Genomic DNA, 19,247 nt, shown 5'->3' with positions numbered 1-19,247 from the left:
ATGTGATTTGAAATTCCTTTAGTTTTCATTTTATTAAAATTTAAAAAACGTCCCAACTTTTCCGGAATTCGGGTTGTACTTAAATAAGAGAGTGTGATGTGTTTTGTGCATTTAGTTAATTTATTTTTCTCACGTTTTTTTTTTATCTGAAATTGGATATGTTGCAATCTTTTTGCACCTTGAAGTTTAATTAGGTGTATTTAAACCTAAGTTTTCACTTGTTTCTTATTGCCAAGAAGATGACATAAAAGGATAGTTTACCCAAAAACGAAAATTTTATGTTTATCTGCATACCCCCAGGGCATCCAAGATGTACTGTAGGTGACTTTGTTTCTTCAGTAGAACACAAACAAAGATTTTTAACTCAAACCGTTGCAGTCTTCTAATTCATATAATGGAAGTGGATGGGAATCACAGTTTGAGATTCAAAAAACATACTCAAACAAACCCAAATTAGTCCCTGCAGCTTGTGACGATACAATTAAGTGTAAAGACTCAAAACTATCAGAAAAATCTAAAAAAAAAATTTTTTTTTACCTCTGATTCACACAATGTTCGAACTGTCCTGAGCGCATTCTCAACAGCAGGAGCACAAGGCGATGCCTTCTTGCTTTACGGTGGATCGCAGACTTATAAGTGCATTAAAACCACCTATCTCTTAGTGAACCGTTGACACTCCTAATTGAGATTGTAGATAGACCCTGCGTTCCAGCGACCCAGAGGTTAAAAAAAAACCTATATAAATACTGTTCAGTTTCTTGCACAGACCAACTGTTTTGTGTCTTTACAGATCAATGTATCGTCAAGAGTCACAGTATTAATTTGGTTTTGTTTGTGTATGTTTTTTGACTCTCAAAGCCGTGATTCCCATTCACTTCCGTTTATGACAGACAGACTTGCAATGGTTTGAGTTAAAAATCTTAATTTGTGTTCTACTGAAGAAACAAAGTCACCTACATCTTGGATGCTCTGGGGGTAAGTAGGTGAACATCCAATTTTCACTTTTTGGTGAACTATCCCTTTGAGTCAAATTTGACACAGCTTGCCCCAAACTCTACTGTATTGTAAGACTGTATTGTAAGTGAGTTTGTATTGTGGTTTGCAGCTCCAGAAGTGGTGAATTATGAGCCGCTTGGTCTGGAGGCAGACATGTGGTGAGAATGAGCATTATATCATTATCTGACCTCTGTGTTACCTCACTTCCTATGCTGCTAAACATGTGTGTTTATTTCTTTAACTCTAGGAGCATTGGGGTGATCACTTATATTCTGTGAGTATTCATAATCATCAGTGTTGTTGTGATGTTGTTATATAGTTATAATTACAAATGAAATCTCAATGCATTTATGGATTTTCACTTAGGCTGTAAATAGCATGCATTTCCATAATTGCATTATTTTTGTTAAAGCATGGCTGTAATTTCATTGTGCAGTAAAACAAAGGCATGAAAAATTTAGCTGAATATGAAGAAACTTAAGTTGAGTCAAGTGTTTTGCCATCATCCAGTGTCATATAATAAACTCTTGTTGTGCTACAACTGTCATAATGGTTAATATCTGAATGTAATGATAAAAGACTTCCTAGTCATCGGGAAGAAGGAGGCGGGAACCGGCGGACAATCAAACAACATTTTAATAATACAAAATAAACACAAAACAGCGCACCAGCCCCTCACGGACGACTGGTGCGCTCAAATAAAAACCACAACACAACTAAAAGCCCAAGCCTGGTCCTCTCTCCCTTCACTGTCGTCGCTCCAGTTTTATATCCTTCCATCTCCTACGTGGGACTCGAGACCGGCAGTGGGTCGCAGGTGTCACTGATTTGCCCAATCATTGCCGGCCTCACTCGTGTTCCCACGTCCCTCGGCCCCGCCCCCCTCGCCACACTGAAGTAAAAGGATTCTTTGTAAGATCTTGCATCCAGCCAAGTGGATTTGTGTGTGATTGTTTCTGGTTTGGTAAAAAAAAGAAAAAAGTTAATAAATAAATAAAAGGCAAGAAACAGAGAAAAAGCACTTGATAAGACTGAAAGTTCTTTCTACAGAAGTTCTTGTGATGCCAGTATCACACTAAAAATACCAAGCAATATAGTGTTTTACTGACATATAAAAATAGAGCAAGACATGGAATTTTAACCCAGTCCATCAGTGTGATGGATAATGATTATTCGCGCAACCTCTGGGTGCAGTGTCTAATTGTAATGTTGGTCTTCCTGTGGAAACATTGACGTTGCGATCACTCTCTCTCTCTCTCTCTCTTTCTGTGTGTGTGCGTTAATGTGAGAGGGAGCTAAGTATATCACAGAGCAATATAAACAATGGAACTTGCCTGTTGCTTGTGATAAGACCTGAGGGGGCCCTCCTTTTTGATGGGAACCCAATTCTCATGTCTCTGTCGTAAACAGTAAATGGCTGAATCTCTCCCGGAAATATGGAAATATCCAAATCACATTCCACCCTATGCTCAAAATGGAAAAAAAAGAAATATATTTCATCACATTAAAAAAAGTAATGTCTGTGTAAAAGGCAAGTTTAGAGATTTGTTTCTAAAAGCATTATAAATGTTAGAAATATAGTGGTGAAAACAAGTTACAAAGACCATGACCTATGTAGTACTGAATTGTGGAGTTAGACCTGTAAATAATTTTCACCATTTTTGTAAAAAAAACACAGCGAGAGCTCTAGAGAGCAGACGCTCCTTGCTTTTGAATCCTCTCGCAGTGTTTTGATGTAATACAATGATCGGGGTGCAAAGCACTGCTTCAGTTCCAACACACCTTATAACTAGAGAGCATTAGCATCTGTGTTTCACCCGCTCAATCACGAGTTACTGTCATTACCATTAGTCACTACAGCCTACAATTGGCTAGCTAGCTTTGCCTTCGTCACGTATATGTGATCATTTACAAAGCAGCTCGGTCTCCTTATTTAAACTAAGCGGGAGCATCCATTCAGGTTGTAGTGGTATTTGATAGTTTTTAATAAGAGATGGCAGCTTTCCCGTGAGTGGGCCTGATTTCAGCTGCCGACAGTGACAGTGCCCCCAATGTTTGAGAGCAGATTTTGTTTTTCATGATTTCGATACCTTATTTTATTTACTTGCCATTTAAATTTAGCTGACTAGTTAATAACACATTTTTATGCTATTTAATATGGCTTTACATAGACTTTAAGTCTGCTTTTAGGATTGCTTTTAGACCGTGCTTGATCCAAAAATGACTCTTCTTTGTCTTCTCTGTCCTGTCTGTCCATCACTATCTACCCATCAACATGTGCTAATATTAGCAGTCTAACGAGAACTGGAAAGTTCAATGTTTATCACAGGGCTGTTCCTTCCACTCCTCTTTCATCATAGGCAAATAAAAATAGAACTTTACATCAGGTAGATATCGCACACCATTGTCATGTCTAGTCTGGACGCATTCCTGTTCCACCATTCTTTTCTTTTTCTCAAACTTTTGGAGACTATGTTTCTCACCCATAGAGAATGCCATTAAATGGCAGTATTACTTTAGAACAGCTGTAAATGAACAATAATTTGTCTAGAACAGAGATTCTATCACAAAGGAAAAAATGTAATTGGACATGTAAAATAAAGTGCTTATGTTGAACGCTAAATGGCCTTTGCCTGTTTTCTCACACTTTAATAGTCATTGTTCACATCAAACTTGACTTTGTTGAACCTGTTGAATGCTGCTATATGAAAGACCTTTACATCCAATAAATGATAGATAAAATGGTCTTTTTTTCTATATCTTCAGGCTTAGTGGTGCCTCACCTTTTCTGGGTGAAAATAAGCAGGAGACACTTGCCAATGTGTCAGCTGTGGACTACGAGTTTGATGAGGAGTACTTCAGCAACACCAGTGCTTTGGCCAAAGACTTCATTGCACGGTTACTGCTCAAAGACCCAAAGTAAGAACCACTGAAGAAGCTTGTTATGGTTTATGGTGGTTTGGTAGGGTTTTAAGTCTAGGTGTATCTATTATTGAGCAATTCCTTTTTTGAAACAATCATAGAATAATTTTTTTATTGTATTATTATATTTTATACTTCTTACTATTCATATTATTATTAATTATTTATTTATTTTTGCTTTATTTAGAAATATTATTAAAGCTATAGTAACGATTCATTTTAATGACCAATTCTCACTATTAACTAGTAGCTTGTTAGCATGCATAATATTGGCTGTTTATTAGTACTTATTAAGCACACATTAATGGCTTATTCTGCATGACCATATTCTGGATCCCTTAACCCAACCCGACCCAATACCTAAACTAAACTACTAAACTACTTTACTTACTATTCATAAGCAGCTAATTTTCAAAGCAGAGTTTATTGAGGGAAAACTCTTAAGTTAATAGTGAGTATGTGTTCCCTAATATAAAGTGTTACCAAAGCTATTTGTTAAGTGATTGTCTGTGGTTATACTGAAGCAGTGAATCCTGCAAAGAACATTTGTCACAAATCATGCCACTAGTAAACTAACTGAGGAAGTGGCTTGTGTCAACAAACAGGAGCAGGGGGTTTGCACATGAAGGTGGAGATATTAATGATTCCTGTTTTGGTCCACCAAACTGCTTCTCTGCTGGTTGAATTCTCTCATTTAGTCTTTTTACACTGACCTCGTTTACTTCTGACGATTTTTAAAAGAGAACCAAAACTAGCTCTGCAGAAGTCCTCAGTACTTCATTAAAATGCGTCATTCACAGCATAAATGTTGTTTAGGTCTAAACATTGTCAGGAAAGCTGATATGTAACATTCCAGAGCCCAGTCTCACAATTCTGTCTGTCAGTTTTTTATTTGTATATTGATTGCAGTCTTACTTATTGCAAAGTTTGTTTTGACAGGCTTATTTGTGGGATCTTATTATTTAAGTTAAATGATGGAAAGGATTGAGATGACCGCCTTCGTTCACTACATACTGTATACTAAAAAATAAATATCACAAGTGAAAATGATGTTTTCATGTTTACAGAAAAAGAATGACAATCCTGGACAGTCTTCAGCATCCCTGGATCAAGGTTTGTCCAACAGCCAATACTTATGAATTGGTTAGCAAACACATTTTATTATCTTAACATTTGCTTAAATGTGTGAATGTCTTCATTAAAGCCAAAGGACACGCAGCAGGCACTGAGTCGTAAGGAATCAGCCGTGAATATGGAGAAGTTTAAGAAGTTTGCTGCCAGAAGAAAGTGGAAGGTGCTTTTTTTTATTTGACTTCTGACTATGCTTTCAGTTTAAATGCTAGTTCAGTTCTCAGAAAGCAAACATTATGTTCTGCTGTGAAAAATAGAACTATTTGACATAAAGCGTGAGCAGTACTGCACCATCAGTAGTGCTTTCTGAGGAATCAGCATTATGTGGCACACCAACAAGTCACGCTATTTCCACACACACTGTTAAAAGCACACAAAACAAACCCTTGCAGCTATGAAACAAAGAAGCACGCACAAAATTACAATGCCCTCAAGCACAGAATTAAGCTCACGTCATAAAAACAAATGATTGTCCACATGTAATTTGAAGAGTTTTAATATAATTTAATCTATTTGAAAAAAGAGTTTAAATCGCTATTTAATGCTGTAGATAAAAAAAGCCCATTAGAAAATCTGCATAAGGTGTCACTAATATCATCTCTCCTTTTAATATTGTTATTTTTTGTGTCTTCCTCAGCAATCGGTGCGTCTCATCTCTCTGTGTAACCGGCTCTCCCGCTCCTTCCTGTCTAGGAGCAACATGAGTGTTGCACGCAGTGATGACACACTGGTAAGAGTTCACAGTTCAAGAAACTTTAGATTACACTTATTAAAAAGCTTGTATTAAGGTTTTGCAGAGACAAGAGGTAGCATCAGATTTTATTCCAAAACACACACACACACACACAAAACACATAAAAAGGCAGCAGGAACTGGCATAAAGAACAACAAAACAGCTAGAAGACATGTGATGAGCCTGGCAACAGCAGAGGAACCGCCGTATCCCTGAGCTCTGCTGTGGGCTGTATTTATGGGATGAGCAGCTCTAATGAGCTCCGTCCGCTTCCCACACACCTGAGAATAGAGGCAGACATGCACATGCAAATCAACTCCACACAAAATATACTTGAACAGAATGAAAAACCTGCAGTTTATGTCCTATCTGAAGCCTGTAATGGTTTCTACAGGTTTTGTAGCATGATTGCTATTGCAGTGAAAGTTTCTATCGAAGCTTGCTGTGAAGTCAGATGACTAATATAAGTGCATTCACTGACACTCATGCAGCCACGTGGGGTTCTGCATGATCTTTATACCATCCAGATATTTGCTTAGTGATGTGTGATAAGCCTGAAGAGTGAAGTGTTATTGCCGTTGTGATGCATAAATTGTTATCTAAACTTTACAGCTTACTATCTCTCTGTTCCCCAGCTTCGTACACATCACACATTGCCATGAAATAAATGTTTTTACCTCATGCACTCCGTTTTCTACTGATCTTATAACCTTAATATGTGTAACGGATATTACATGCATTATGTTAATATTGTAACCGTAAGAATTATTGCTGAAATATTTCACCTAGTGCACTTAAATATGTGAGAAATGTGGGGTTTCTTTGAGAACAGGAAATGGGTGTGTTGCATACAGGAAGGGTGTCAGTAAAAATAATCAAGATGACATCCTTTATCATCCTAATAATCCTTCTAAACTCTACCGTTAATTTTTTTTTTTTTTGGAAGAAGTTAATACTTTTTTTCAGCAACAATGCATTAAATTGATCAAGCGTGACAGTAAATACTTTTATAATGTTATAAAAGATTTATTTTTCAAATAGGTTCTGTTAGAACTCTATTCATTAAATAATCCTTTTTAACATTGATGATAATAATGTTTCTTGATCATGTGACACTAAAGACTGGAATAATGGCTGTTGAAAATTCAGCTTTGCCATCAAAGGAATAAATTACACTTTATTCAGATAAAATAATATTTCACAATATTGCTGCTTTGTGTTAGTCTTTCAAAAACATAAAAAAAAACACTGACCTCAAATGTTTGAATGTTAGTGAATGATTTTATCAAGTGTGTGGTTTCAGTTTTTAAAATTGAGAAAATACTTTGGAATTCATTTTAAATTCCAATTTAAATTAATATGGCTCTCAGTACCATATCATATGCTGTAAAGTGCATGGTATTATAATCTGGTACCATCACACTGCACCATGGTCCTGTCACCATATTTTTTTTTTTTTCAGGGACAGAAGAAAGTTACACCCAAATCACCTAAAGGTCACAGAAAATGACACCAAATCACATAGAAGTCTTGTTTTACAATCAATGAGTGACTCTAGCATCACTCTCTTTAGAAGCCTGTAGCTGTTTGGAGAGTGTTCAAGAGTGCATTCTGTGTAATTGGATACACTCGTCTAGTATGAGACGTGTATGTGGGTATTATTCCAGTACACTCCTTCATTAAACACAAGCACACACACTCTATTTTTCTCTTTCTGTTCCTCATGGCCAGTCCTGCTTCACTCTAGCCGTTTATTTGAGTGTTTTGTTCCACATGTCTGAACTGTCAGATGCTGTTTGGAGGTGATTAGGTCACATAGCGATCAAAGTAGCGGTGAAGAGAAAGCACTGTCTCTGCTCCGCCTCTCGTCTGCATTATTCAATAGGATTAGGACTTCACGCTGTGTATTTGCTGATAAGACCAAGCGTAGTTCTACTGAGCATAAAAGGATTTTCTCAAAGTGTGACTGCCAACAGAGGCTTGCTGTTGTTTACTTCTAAAGCTTATTGTATAATAGCCTAAATACTGTCATGTAGGCAGATTTTTATCTGATTTTTATCACAGTTGAACTTTATTCAATAAAAGATCTGAGCTGTGCAGTAGACATCTTGGAACTGTGTAGCACACAAGAGTAATATAGGTTTAATTCTTATTTGTGACATGTCCTGATCAATGGAAGTATATTAATGTCAAAAATCTTCACTTAACCTGTCCACTAAGAAGCCCAAATCTATACAAAAATGTATCCATTAATACATTTTTTGATTCATTTGACTTGAAAATTAAAATCTGAAAACCGTTCAAAATTTAAGGGTTGGTAAGGTGTTTTTGAAAGAAGCTTCTTAAGCTTACCAAGGCAGCATTGATTTGATTAAAAATAGAGATTTCTTTTTTTATATATATATATTTTTTTTATATAATCACAATTTAAAAATAACAGTTTTCTATTTAATGCATATTAAAATTCGAATTATTAATGGCAAATCTAAATTGTCAGCAGCCTTAGATGATCATGTTCTTATTATTATGTTGAAAACAGTTTAAATGCTTAATATTTTTCCTGAGACGTTGATACAGCTGTTGACAGAATTCTTGGAATAGAACGTTGAATAAAACAGCATTTATTTGAAATGGAAATGTTTTGTAAGGATATAAAAGTATTTTTGTTGTCACTTTAGATGTAGTTAATGCATTCTTGCTGAATAAATGAATTAAATATATATAATCGTACTGACCCTAAACTTTTGAATGGTGTATCATATTGATATGTGTAATGCATGCTTGTACAATGTGTTATGGTCTGTTCTCATAAAGGTATTATTTTTGACAGGATGAGGAGGACTCATTTGTCATGAAGGCTATTATCCACGCAATCAACGATGACAATGTTCCAGGTCTGAAACACCTGCTTGGATCCCTGACCAGCTATGATATTAATCAACCTAACAAGGTGAGAGAGACAAAGCGAGACTCGGAGAGGAGATATTTGACAGTCATGCTCATGGTGTCTGCTTGACTTGGTCTCTGTCCAAGTGATCAGAAGCAAACCTGAACTCGATTAAGCTGATAAGTGTATCAGTTTCACTGTACGCCCGTGCCTTCTGAGTTCACATTGCCGTTTCAGCACTAACACTCAGATGTGAAGCGAGTGACTTGAGAAACCATATCTCAAACCATTTGTGTGTGGCTTTGCTTTGCGTAGTCAATGACACAATGTGAATTTTGAATAAAATGGAAAAGACTTTGGGGTTACTTGCATTTATTATTTTATTTTAAGTGTAAATCTGAAGAAAGTTTATTTAGGTTTATGCTAAAGTTAACTAACATACTAACAAACATACTGGTTAAGTCTTTTTCTCTGTGTGTGTGTGTGTGTTGGGATGTTGTGTGTATGGCACGTGTGTGACACAGGAAAAGTGTTTGTTTAGAAGGAGGGAATGAGGCCGAGGTTCATGTAACTGTACTCTGCTCACTGATGTGAAGAGACAAGCATGCCTATTAATTGTATTGCTCAGAGCTGTCCAGCGCTATCTGTGTTTATGTATGCACAGTGAGAACCATTCCATTGACTCTCATGCATTTATTCATTCAGAGGAGTTTATTACCATTCTTGAGAAACAATTCCAGTCTTGTGCCTGCAAGAATTTTTTTACCAACCACAATGACCGCTTTTCGCAATTAGTACTGCAGTGCGAACGATGAAAAATGAATCAGTCTAATCGGAATTGGCGTTTTCACACTGACTCTGAATTATAGGCTTAATTAAAGCTACTTTTGGATGCTGCGAGGAGCTGTTAGTGCCTTGTCATATTAAGTGTTTGTGTGTGTTTCTTTTTGTTTGTGCGTGTGTACATACTTCAGCATGGAACCCCTCCGCTCCTGATTGCCGCGGGCTGTGGAAATGTCCAGATCATTGATGTGCTAATGAAAAAAGGAGCAGAGATCCAAGCCTTTGATAAGGTGTTGTACTCCATTTTCTCAGATAATTAATGTACAAGAAATAAAAAAAAAAATGTACACTACCATTCAAAAGTCTGGTGTAAGTATGATTTTTTTTATGTCATATGATCACCAAGACTGCATTTATTTGATCAATATACAATAAAAACAGTAATATTGTGAAATATTATATTATATATATATTAGTGCTGGGCGGTTTGACCAAAAATTTATATACCGTTTTTTTTTTCAAAATTATACCGGTTTTCCGGTTTATGACGTTTTTTTTTTTTTTCATGCGTAATCAGGTGTACAATGCATTTTCTGCTGGTCTATGGATATTCCAAGACGTGCTTGCGGCTAAGGTGCTGGAGCAATTTGCTCGTGTTGCCGCCTTTGGTGACAATTTTAGACCTACAGCACTTGCATAAAATGGATATTATAGGCTATATGCATAATCTGCCTGCAGTGCATATGCAGTCTGCAGCACAGACTCATTGTGCTTTCACACAGGACGTGTTTGCAGTCCACTACTGATCCCGATTTGTTCATTGTTTTGATTTCATATCATGTAAAAAAAAATATATATATATATTTTTTTTTTTTCAGCATCGTAAGCCTTTTATCACAGAACAGTGACAATCTTTCATATAGACATTAGTTTAAACTCAATAAATATAAACAACGCATTATTCATGCATTTTACTTCTAGGTTTGTATAATAAGCTGATCAAGCAAGCGGCAAAACATTTAAACACAATAATTAGCCTACTTTTCTTGTTAAAATATTTAAAATTAAAACACCACAGACAGAAACAGTCTTGTGCATTTTGTATTTAAATCTTTGTCACAAGCAATCCCACGGGTCTTATAATGAACTTTGTTTTTCAGCTTCCATAAGTGAACATATATATTGTTTTCCTTGTTTATCTAAAAGTGCTCTTTTTCTTGTTTTAAACCTAGCCAAAAACCCATGTGACTGCGTTTCCATGTCAATCCATGTTCATTTTTCCCACGAACAATGCGCTTTCACTTTAATTCAGCACCTGCAGCACAGCAAAAATAGACTCAGTACGTTAACAATCGCTGCACTGCTGCAGAGCACCACTCCTGGAACGCACTGACTGACCGCAACCTCGTGCAGCTGGAATCCGTTAATACGACTGTGTGCAACAGGCGTTATAACGTAACACCAGAGCACTGCTGTGTGTACCCCTGTCTATGGTGTACCCTCACCACCATAGACATCTATGCTCACCATGCCTCGCAGTCGCTGCTTAGAAGTGCAACATTGTAAATGGTCCGTCTGAAACAGTGTCGCGTGGCTGCGGCGCAGCATAACGTTCGTTCCGAAAGCTGAGTATGGCGGTATATTCAAAATTAACATCGTAACAAAAATATACACCGGTTTTCGGTATGAACCGGTTTACCGCCCAGCACTAATATATATTACAAAGCCGAGATCAGCAGCAGTTTCTGCATCATTTTAACATGCTGATTTGCTGCTCACTTTTGTTTACTGTAATGTGCATTTTCTAAATAAAAGTACTAATTTAATTTTAGAAAATTTTACTAAGCCAAACTTATGAACGTTAGTAGACACAACAGATAAATGCCTCAAAGATATTGAATACACTGAAGACACTGAAAACATGTTTTACCAGTAGTTTTAACACCGTTTAAATGGTAAATGGCTGAAAATATGTACAACTCCACACAACATGCTATTATTTCCCTCAGACTGGAGCCAACGCTATCTACCATGCCGCCCGACATGGTCATGTGGGGACCTTGAGATTCTTGCATGAAAAGAAGTGCCCTCTGGACATCCAAGATAAGGTGCCTCTATCTCTCTCTCTCTCTCACACACACACACACACACACACAGATTCACACACACTCTCAACAATCACAAACCCGGGGAGAGGACAGATTCCTTTTTTCAAAGGCTTTCCCCATCCGGCACCTTTTCTCCAGAAAACCTTTCCTAGTGAGTTCACACGCCTCTCTTCTTCCAATTGGTAATTTGCAGTTGCTATGGTTACTCGCTGGCCTGAGGTCTGCCGTTGTATGAAAAAATTTTTTGACTGTTTGTTGACTGCCTCACTAGTCAGTGAAGTGCGCTCAGTCAAGCGAATTTGCAGGGTAAAGTGTTGTTGAGATTGTCAGGAGAGCCATACAGGATCACACTTTGAGTGTCCGCAGCTTGATTAAGGGTGTAAATTGAGTTCTTAAAACGTCCGCCTCAGCCTGAACTGCTTCTAGGAGGAGCGCTGTGCTCAGCTCAAAGCTGATTTGGGAATGGTTTTGGCAGTTCTCAGCACTCAAGAAGGATATCTCCTACTATCTTCAACTAATCATGTTCTGTTTACGCAGCCTTTCTGGTTGATATAACCCTACTTTGGCAGCAGGAAATCCTTTAATGAAGTTCTTAACTGTTTCTTACAGTCTAGTTCAGCAGTGTTGATTGTTTCTCTGATGTACACATACACATGGTCATTGCACTTTTTTATTTAGCTCATCAAAGTGTAATCACATTAATAACATGCCTGCTCATCACTGACGTTCTGTTCTAGTCTGGAGAAACGGCTCTGCATGTGGCAGCTCGCTATGGGAACGTGGATGTAGTCCAGTACCTTTGTAGCATCCATGCCAACCCTGACCTTGTGGACCGGGTATGAATCACACACACACACACACACACAGACACACTGATTTACACCACACTCAACAATCCAAGCCATTTTAGATGAGTATCACACTTAGCGTTGTGTATGTAGCATCACACAAATGCAAAAGTTCAGACACCATTGTACAAATGGAATAATAACAGTTATTTAATTCAGTAGATGAAGTGTTGGGTTGGCCATGTGATCTCAGTTTTTTCATCAGTCATGAGATGTTTGCACCCATGAGTCAACGTGCTCCATGTAAATAAAGCCACTTTTATTAGCCTTCTGATATTTTTCATCTCATGAATGATTTCTGAAGGATCATGTGACACTGAAGACTGGAGAAACGGCTGCTGAAAATTCAGCTTTGCCATCACACAAACTTGTGAGGCAGACAAACTTAAACTTGAAATAATATTTCACTATTACATTTTTACTTGTATTTTTGATCAAATAAATGCAGCCTTGGTGAGCATAAGAGACTTCTTTCAAAAAGAAAAAACAAATCTCTCCAACCTCTGCAAACATTTGAATGGTAGTGTATTTACTGTATATTAGTAAAGTTCAATTTGAAAGAAGAAAATGTTCTTTTATAAAAGAAAATGCTTCATCTGCTGGGATGCTGGTGCTGATGTGACATGAGTGCTGGGATCTAATCATGTCCGTGCCTCATTTTATTTGTTCAGCACTATGAGCTCACAGCAGTAACGTTCATAGGGAGATAGTCTCCTGTGCTTTCAGAAATATTGCTTACCGCATGGGGCGTCCATCGACTAACAGGCAAAAGTGTCCTAATTGATAGATTTCAGTCGCTATTAAACACATGCTGTAACTTAAATTAATGAGCCTGAAGCACCACTTTAGATAAATGCAATAAAGAAAATCATTTTAGGATAATAAGAGTGAGTTAAATGATTAGACCAATGATAAATATTGTGCAGAACCAAAATATTTATTTAATAGTATTACAGATTCATTTTATAGTCGGTGCTTTTGTGATTAACACAATATTAGGTTACCATTCTACTCTTACGTTTATTATTATATCCTGCTCTGTTAAAAGAAAACCAATATTCACACACAATCCCAGGAGGTAGACACAGCCACGTATTCTATATTTATAAATGTTACATTGATTGGAGGTGTCGGGGGTTGTTGGCTATTGAAGAGCAATTCTTCACGTGAAACGGCCTTGACACAGACTAGTGTTGTTTTGTTAGCTCCATGTGTTCAAGGTTATTCATGAGCTCTTGGTCTAAATGCCAAAGACTGTTTTCATGCCTCCACAGGAGCAGGAGACACCTCTCCACTGTGCAGCCTGGCACGGTTACTCCACAGTGGCCAGAGCCCTGTGCGAGGCTGGCTGTGATGTCAACGCCCGGAACCGTGAGGGTGAGAGCCCGTTACTCACTGCCTCCGCCCGCGGCTTCAAGGACATCGTGGAGTGTCTGCTGGAGCATGGGGCGGACATGGACTCTGCTGATAAGGTGAGCACAGACACTTAGAAAACATTAACCATTAACAACTGCTGTGGTTGAGTGTTCTAGGTCATTTTTCTTTCTTCTTTCTTCTGTCTCCTTTCATGCATGTTGTTTTTTTAGAGATTCTTGTTGTGAACTTTGACAGCTTGCCATTCAGGATAATTATCGATTACTCTTATCATGGTGTGTTTGCATGTATATGTTTCAGGACGCTCACATCGCTCTGCATCTGGCGGTGAGGAGATGTCAGACTGAGGTAGTGAAGTGTCTGCTCAGCCACCACTGCTATGTGGACCACCAGGATCGCCACGGCAACACACCCCTACACATCGCCTGCAAGGACGGCAACTTGCCTGTGGTGACGCAGCTCTGCGCTGCTAAAGCCAGTCTGGATATTCCTAACAAAGTGCGTTTCAGACCGGGATGGATGTAAACCTGCTGTATAATATGCTTTTGTTTGACTCCTAAATGTGTGTTTTCATCCAGTATTATTTATGTATTCTTTTTTAAATATTTTGTATCAGCTTTTATTAGATTTTTTCCAGTTTTTTCATTTTTATTTTAGTAAAATTTGTAGTAATTGTGTCAAATGCCTGTCACTTTTATTAGTGTTTTAAAATATTGCTTTTTAGGTTTATATTAATGTTTATTTATATTTCAGTTTTAATTTGAACTATTTCCAGTCAATAATTTTAGTGCTTCAACTTCAGCTTATTTCATTTAGTTGCCAAGCAACATTTGTTATTTTAGTTTAGTTTTTCATCTAACATTTTATTCTATTCCAATTAACAAAAATGTTTTTAGTAGTATGTGTTTAGTTAACCATAATAACGTACTCGGTTACTAAACGTAACCTCGGTTCTCTCTAGAAGAGCGAACGAGTACTGCGTCTTAGCTAAGACGCTACGGGAAAAGTCTCTTTTCACGAAATACTGAAGCAAAAAATTATCCTTAATTTTGTATTTTTGTAAAGTGCATTTGCAGCACTACACAGCCATAGACGAGACGGCTCGTCCGCTCATTGGCTTGTTCTGCGGCAACTGCACAGCCTATCGAGCGCAGGCTGATGCAACATCAGACCAATAAGGACGCTTCGCGTCCTTCTTGCCACTTCCCGCCGAAACGGGTGTGGCCCAACCTATAAAAGGAGCTCGAAAAGGCTGACTCACCTGATTTATTTCATCGTCGAAGCGAACCAGAGTGAATCATATGCACGGCAGAGAACGCAGTACTCGTTCGCTCTTCTAGAGAGAACCGAGGTAACGTTTAGTAACCGAGTACGTTCTCTTACGAGAGCTCTCTACGGGAACCCAATGTAAAACGCCGTGCGCGCAGGGATCACACACCAATAAACCTGAAGCAACGCCCAGGATTTACAGTGCACAGTCACCTGAGGGACTCACAGAGAGTCCAGGACAGAAAAGGGAAAAAGCCCTCCGTCCCATGTCTAGCAGCATCCGTAGATGTGGCCATATGACATCACACAGCCGAGGCAAAGCCTGACCAATGTGGCAATGCGGGTCTTACGCAATACTGCCCATATAACAGTCGGCAGCGCATAGCGCTCGTGAACTCAGAATTCCCCTCAGGGCCCTGATTCGACTATACCGACAGCAGCCTTGGGGAACCTCCAGGTTATAGAACCTGATAAATGTAGACGGCGAGGCCCAACCTGCCACCATACATATATCCTGCAAGGAGATCCCAGTAGACCACGCCCACGACGAGGCGATGCCTCTTGTGGAGTGTGCTCTGACGCCCAACGGGCACTGAAGGCCCCTGGAAGGGTAAGCTAACGCTATGGCGTCAACTATCCATCTGGATAGAGTCTGTCTTGAAACAGCCATTCCCTTGGTACGTCCACCGAACGAGACAAACAGCTGCTCCGTCTGCCGAAAGGCTGCAGAGCGAGACACATAAGCCCTTAAAACCCTGACAGGGCAAAGAAGACTCGAGTCTCTATCCTCCCCTGACACCGGCAGGGCAGACAGGGCAATAACCTGAGCCCGAAACGTTCTGTTAAGGGATTTCGGCACATAACCGTGCCTAGGTTTGAGTATGACCCTTGAGTCATTGGGCCCAAACTCCAAGAACGACTGGCTCACCGAGAGCGCGTGCAAATCACCCACACGCTTCACCGAAGCGAGAGCCAACAAGAATACTGTCTTAAACGACAGATGCTGAAGGCTAACCGATTGGATAGGCTCAAAAGGGGGACCCTTCAAGGCCTCCAAAACCGCCGCGAGGTCCCACATAGGGACTGACGGAGGTCTGGGAGGATTCAGCCTCCTAGCTCCTCTGAGGAACCGGATGACTAAATCATTCCTTCCTATTGACTGACCGAGCGCCGTTTCAGAAAACGCCGCGATGGCCGCCACATAAACTTTGAGCGTGGATGGGGCTCTGCCCTTATCCAACAGCTCCTGTAGGAAGGAGAGGACCTCCGTCACCTCACAACTAAGGGGTGAATAACCTCGAGCTGTGCACCAGCTGGAGAACACCGACCACTTCGAGGCATACAGACGTCGTGTCGACGGAGCTCTAGCCTGAGTGATGGTATTTAGCACTCCCACTGCGAGATCAGCGGGTAACCGTGGAGCGCCCACACATGGAGGGACCACAACTCCAGTTGAGGGTGCCAAATCGAGCCCCTGGCCTGCGAGAGGAGGTCCCTCCTCAACGGCACCGGCCACGGGACGACATCTGCTAACTGCATCAAATCTGGGAACCATGGTTGGTTCTTCCAAAGAGGTGCTACAAGCATAATGAACATTTCGTTTCTCTCACCCGTTCTATCACCTGCGGAAGGAGGGAGACGGGAGGGAAAGCATAAAGTGGGCAGCACGGCCATCTCCGTAACAGCGCGCCTTCGTTCTTGGAAAAGAACGCGGGGCAGTGAGCGTTTTCGTGGGACGCGAAGAGGTCCACCTCCGCCCTGCCAAATCTCTCCCACAACAGCCGGACTGTTTGCGGGTGTAGAGACCATTCGCCCGTAGGAACATTGCCTCTGGACAGCCTGTCTGGACCCAGATTCTGTAGCCCAGGCACATGCACTGCTTTCAGCGAACGCACGTTGCGCTGAGCCCAAACCAGGAGGTGTTCCGTCATCCTGCACAGGATTCGAGACCCGAGACCGCCCTGGAGATTTATGTAGGACACCACAGACATGTTGTCCGAACGGACTACGACGTGGTGATCCTTGATATGGGGACAAAAGCGCGTTCTACACTGCCAGCATTTCCAGACAGTTGATATGATGGAGCTTTTCCCGTTTTGACCATAGGCCAAAGGACGGTCTGCCCTCGAGCAGCGCTCCCCATCCCGAAGTGGAGGCGTCCGTCGACACCATCTTCACATTCGGGGAAGTCCCCAGGCTTACACCTGATCGGTACCAGCTGTTCGCTGTCCAAGGTGCTAGAGCTGCAACACAGCTCTGATTGACCTTGAAATGCAGCCGGCCAGACGCCCATGCTCTGTGTGGTACCCGAGCCTTCAGCCAGAACTGCAGGGGGCGCATGCGGAGCAGGCCCAGCTGCAGAGCCGGAGATGCTGAGGCCATGAGGCCCAGCATCTTTTGACAGTGTTTGAGCGACACGGTCGCGCCGCAGCGGAAAGAACTCGCTGCGCGCTGAATGCCCATCACGCGCTGTGGTGACAGCCGCGCCGTCATGGAACACGAGTTCAGAACTATACCCAGAAACAGAATCGTCTGACTGGGGTTCAGCGAACTCTTCGCCCAATTGACACTGAGGCCGAGCTTCTCGAGGTGATCGAGTAAAACGGCCCTGTGGTCCATGAGCTCCACTCGTGATTGGGCCAGAACCAGCCAGTCGTCCAAATAATTCAGCACTCGCATGCCTCTGAGTCTGAGAGGAGCGAGCGCTGCATCCATGCACCTCGTAAACGTACGAGGAGCCACGGACAAGCCGAACGGCAGGACTGTAAACTGGTATGCCTGGCCCTCGAAGGCGAATCCCAAATATCGCCTGTGGTTTGATGCTATCTGTATTTGAAAATACGCGTCCTTCAGATCTATTGACATGAACCAGTCCCCTCTGCGAATCTGCGCGAGGAGCTTCCTGGTCGTAAGCATTTTGAAACTGCGTTTCATCAATGCTTTTTTCAGCTGTCTTAGATCCAGTATGGGCCTGAGACCCCCGTCTCTCTTGGGCAACAGAAAGTATCTGCTGTACAGCCCCCCCTCGCTTTGAGCTTGAGACACAGGCTCTACAGCCCCTTTGCTCAACAGTTTTGATATTTCGGCCCGAAGTATGTGTGCTACTTCTGTTTTGACCGTAGTTTCGACGAGCGCTGAAAAGCGCGGTGGGCGTCGAGAAAACTAGCGAGTAGCCTCTCTTTATAATGCCTAGCACCCAATCCGAAACCCCTGGAAGCGCTGACCATGCATCTGCATGAATGGCTAAGGGCTGGATGCGAAGCGCGCTCTGTTGACTGGGCAACGGCGGCGCTCGAGTGTGCTGCGCATCTGAGGCGGGGAGCGCGCTGAACACAGCGGGCAGATCGCTCCTCCTCAACCCCGTCCCGGCGCTTAACTGACTGGGGGGAGGCTGAGCGGGTCCCGTGGGACTCGATATATCTGCGAGTAACTGTGGGCTGCATGTGTGCACATTTACCACTTTCAACTCGCTGTCTGCCTGTGCAGAATGTACGTGCACGGGCCTCGTTTTTACAGAAGCCCCGCGCCGTATGTGACATAGTGTATGTGGGCACTGGGAAGTGGGCACGTTTACTATGCGGCGCGCTCGACCGATCTGTGTCGATCTTATGTGCGCTAGCCCTGTGTGCAGGGCTGTGCTTACATGTGGAGATGGGCACTGAGTAGTGGGCATCGTCACTGCATTTATAGCACCATCGGCCGTGGCCGGACGAGCGTGCACGGGTTTCGTTTTTACAGAAACCACATGACGCGTGTGACATAGTAATTGTGGGCACTGAGGGGTGGGCACGCTTACTATGCAGTGTGCGCGACCGACTTGAGTCGTAATTATGGGCGCAGGCCCTGTGTGCAGGGCTGTGCTTACATGTGGAGATGGGCACTGAGGAGTGGGCATCGTCACTACATTTATAGCACCATCGGCCGTGGCCGGACGAACGTGCACGGGTGTCATTTTTACAGAAACCACATGACGCGTGTGACATAGTGATTGTGGGCACTGAGGAGGGGGCACGTCTACTATGCTTTTATGGGCGCGAGCCCTGTGTGAAGGGCTGTGCTTATATGTGGAGATGGGCACTGAGCAGTGGGCATCGTCACTACATTTATAGCACCATCGGCCGTGGCCGGGACACCAGAAATTACACCTTTTTCGGGAAATATCTGGGTAGCCGTGATAACGGTCTTTGTGTGCGGGC

General features: G+C 41.5%; 1 protein-coding gene across 2 annotated transcripts in view; it reads left to right on the top strand.

Annotated features, from left to right (window-relative positions):
- The window catches only part of LOC132139415 (death-associated protein kinase 1-like), a 68,566-nt gene that overhangs the window by 27,590 nt on the left and 21,729 nt on the right, over window positions 1-19,247 (top strand). For both annotated transcript variants that reach the window (XM_059547770.1, XM_059547762.1), the window contains exons 6-17: window positions 1,106-1,154; window positions 1,244-1,270; window positions 3,763-3,915; window positions 4,986-5,031; window positions 5,123-5,212; window positions 5,687-5,779; window positions 8,613-8,732; window positions 9,644-9,742; window positions 11,462-11,560; window positions 12,298-12,396; window positions 13,683-13,880; window positions 14,083-14,280. In XM_059547770.1, coding sequence (XP_059403753.1) covers window positions 1,106-1,154; window positions 1,244-1,270; window positions 3,763-3,915; window positions 4,986-5,031; window positions 5,123-5,212; window positions 5,687-5,779; window positions 8,613-8,732; window positions 9,644-9,742; window positions 11,462-11,560; window positions 12,298-12,396; window positions 13,683-13,880; window positions 14,083-14,280 — 1,271 coding nt within the window. The remainder of the gene's footprint in view (window positions 1-1,105; window positions 1,155-1,243; window positions 1,271-3,762; window positions 3,916-4,985; window positions 5,032-5,122; window positions 5,213-5,686; window positions 5,780-8,612; window positions 8,733-9,643; window positions 9,743-11,461; window positions 11,561-12,297; window positions 12,397-13,682; window positions 13,881-14,082; window positions 14,281-19,247) is intronic.

This window comes from Carassius carassius, chromosome 4 (genome assembly GCF_963082965.1).
Source record: "Carassius carassius chromosome 4, fCarCar2.1, whole genome shotgun sequence".
In the NCBI taxonomy this organism is placed as follows: Eukaryota; Metazoa; Chordata; class Actinopteri; order Cypriniformes; family Cyprinidae; genus Carassius; species Carassius carassius.
This window is presented reverse-complemented; position numbering and strand designations above follow the sequence as displayed.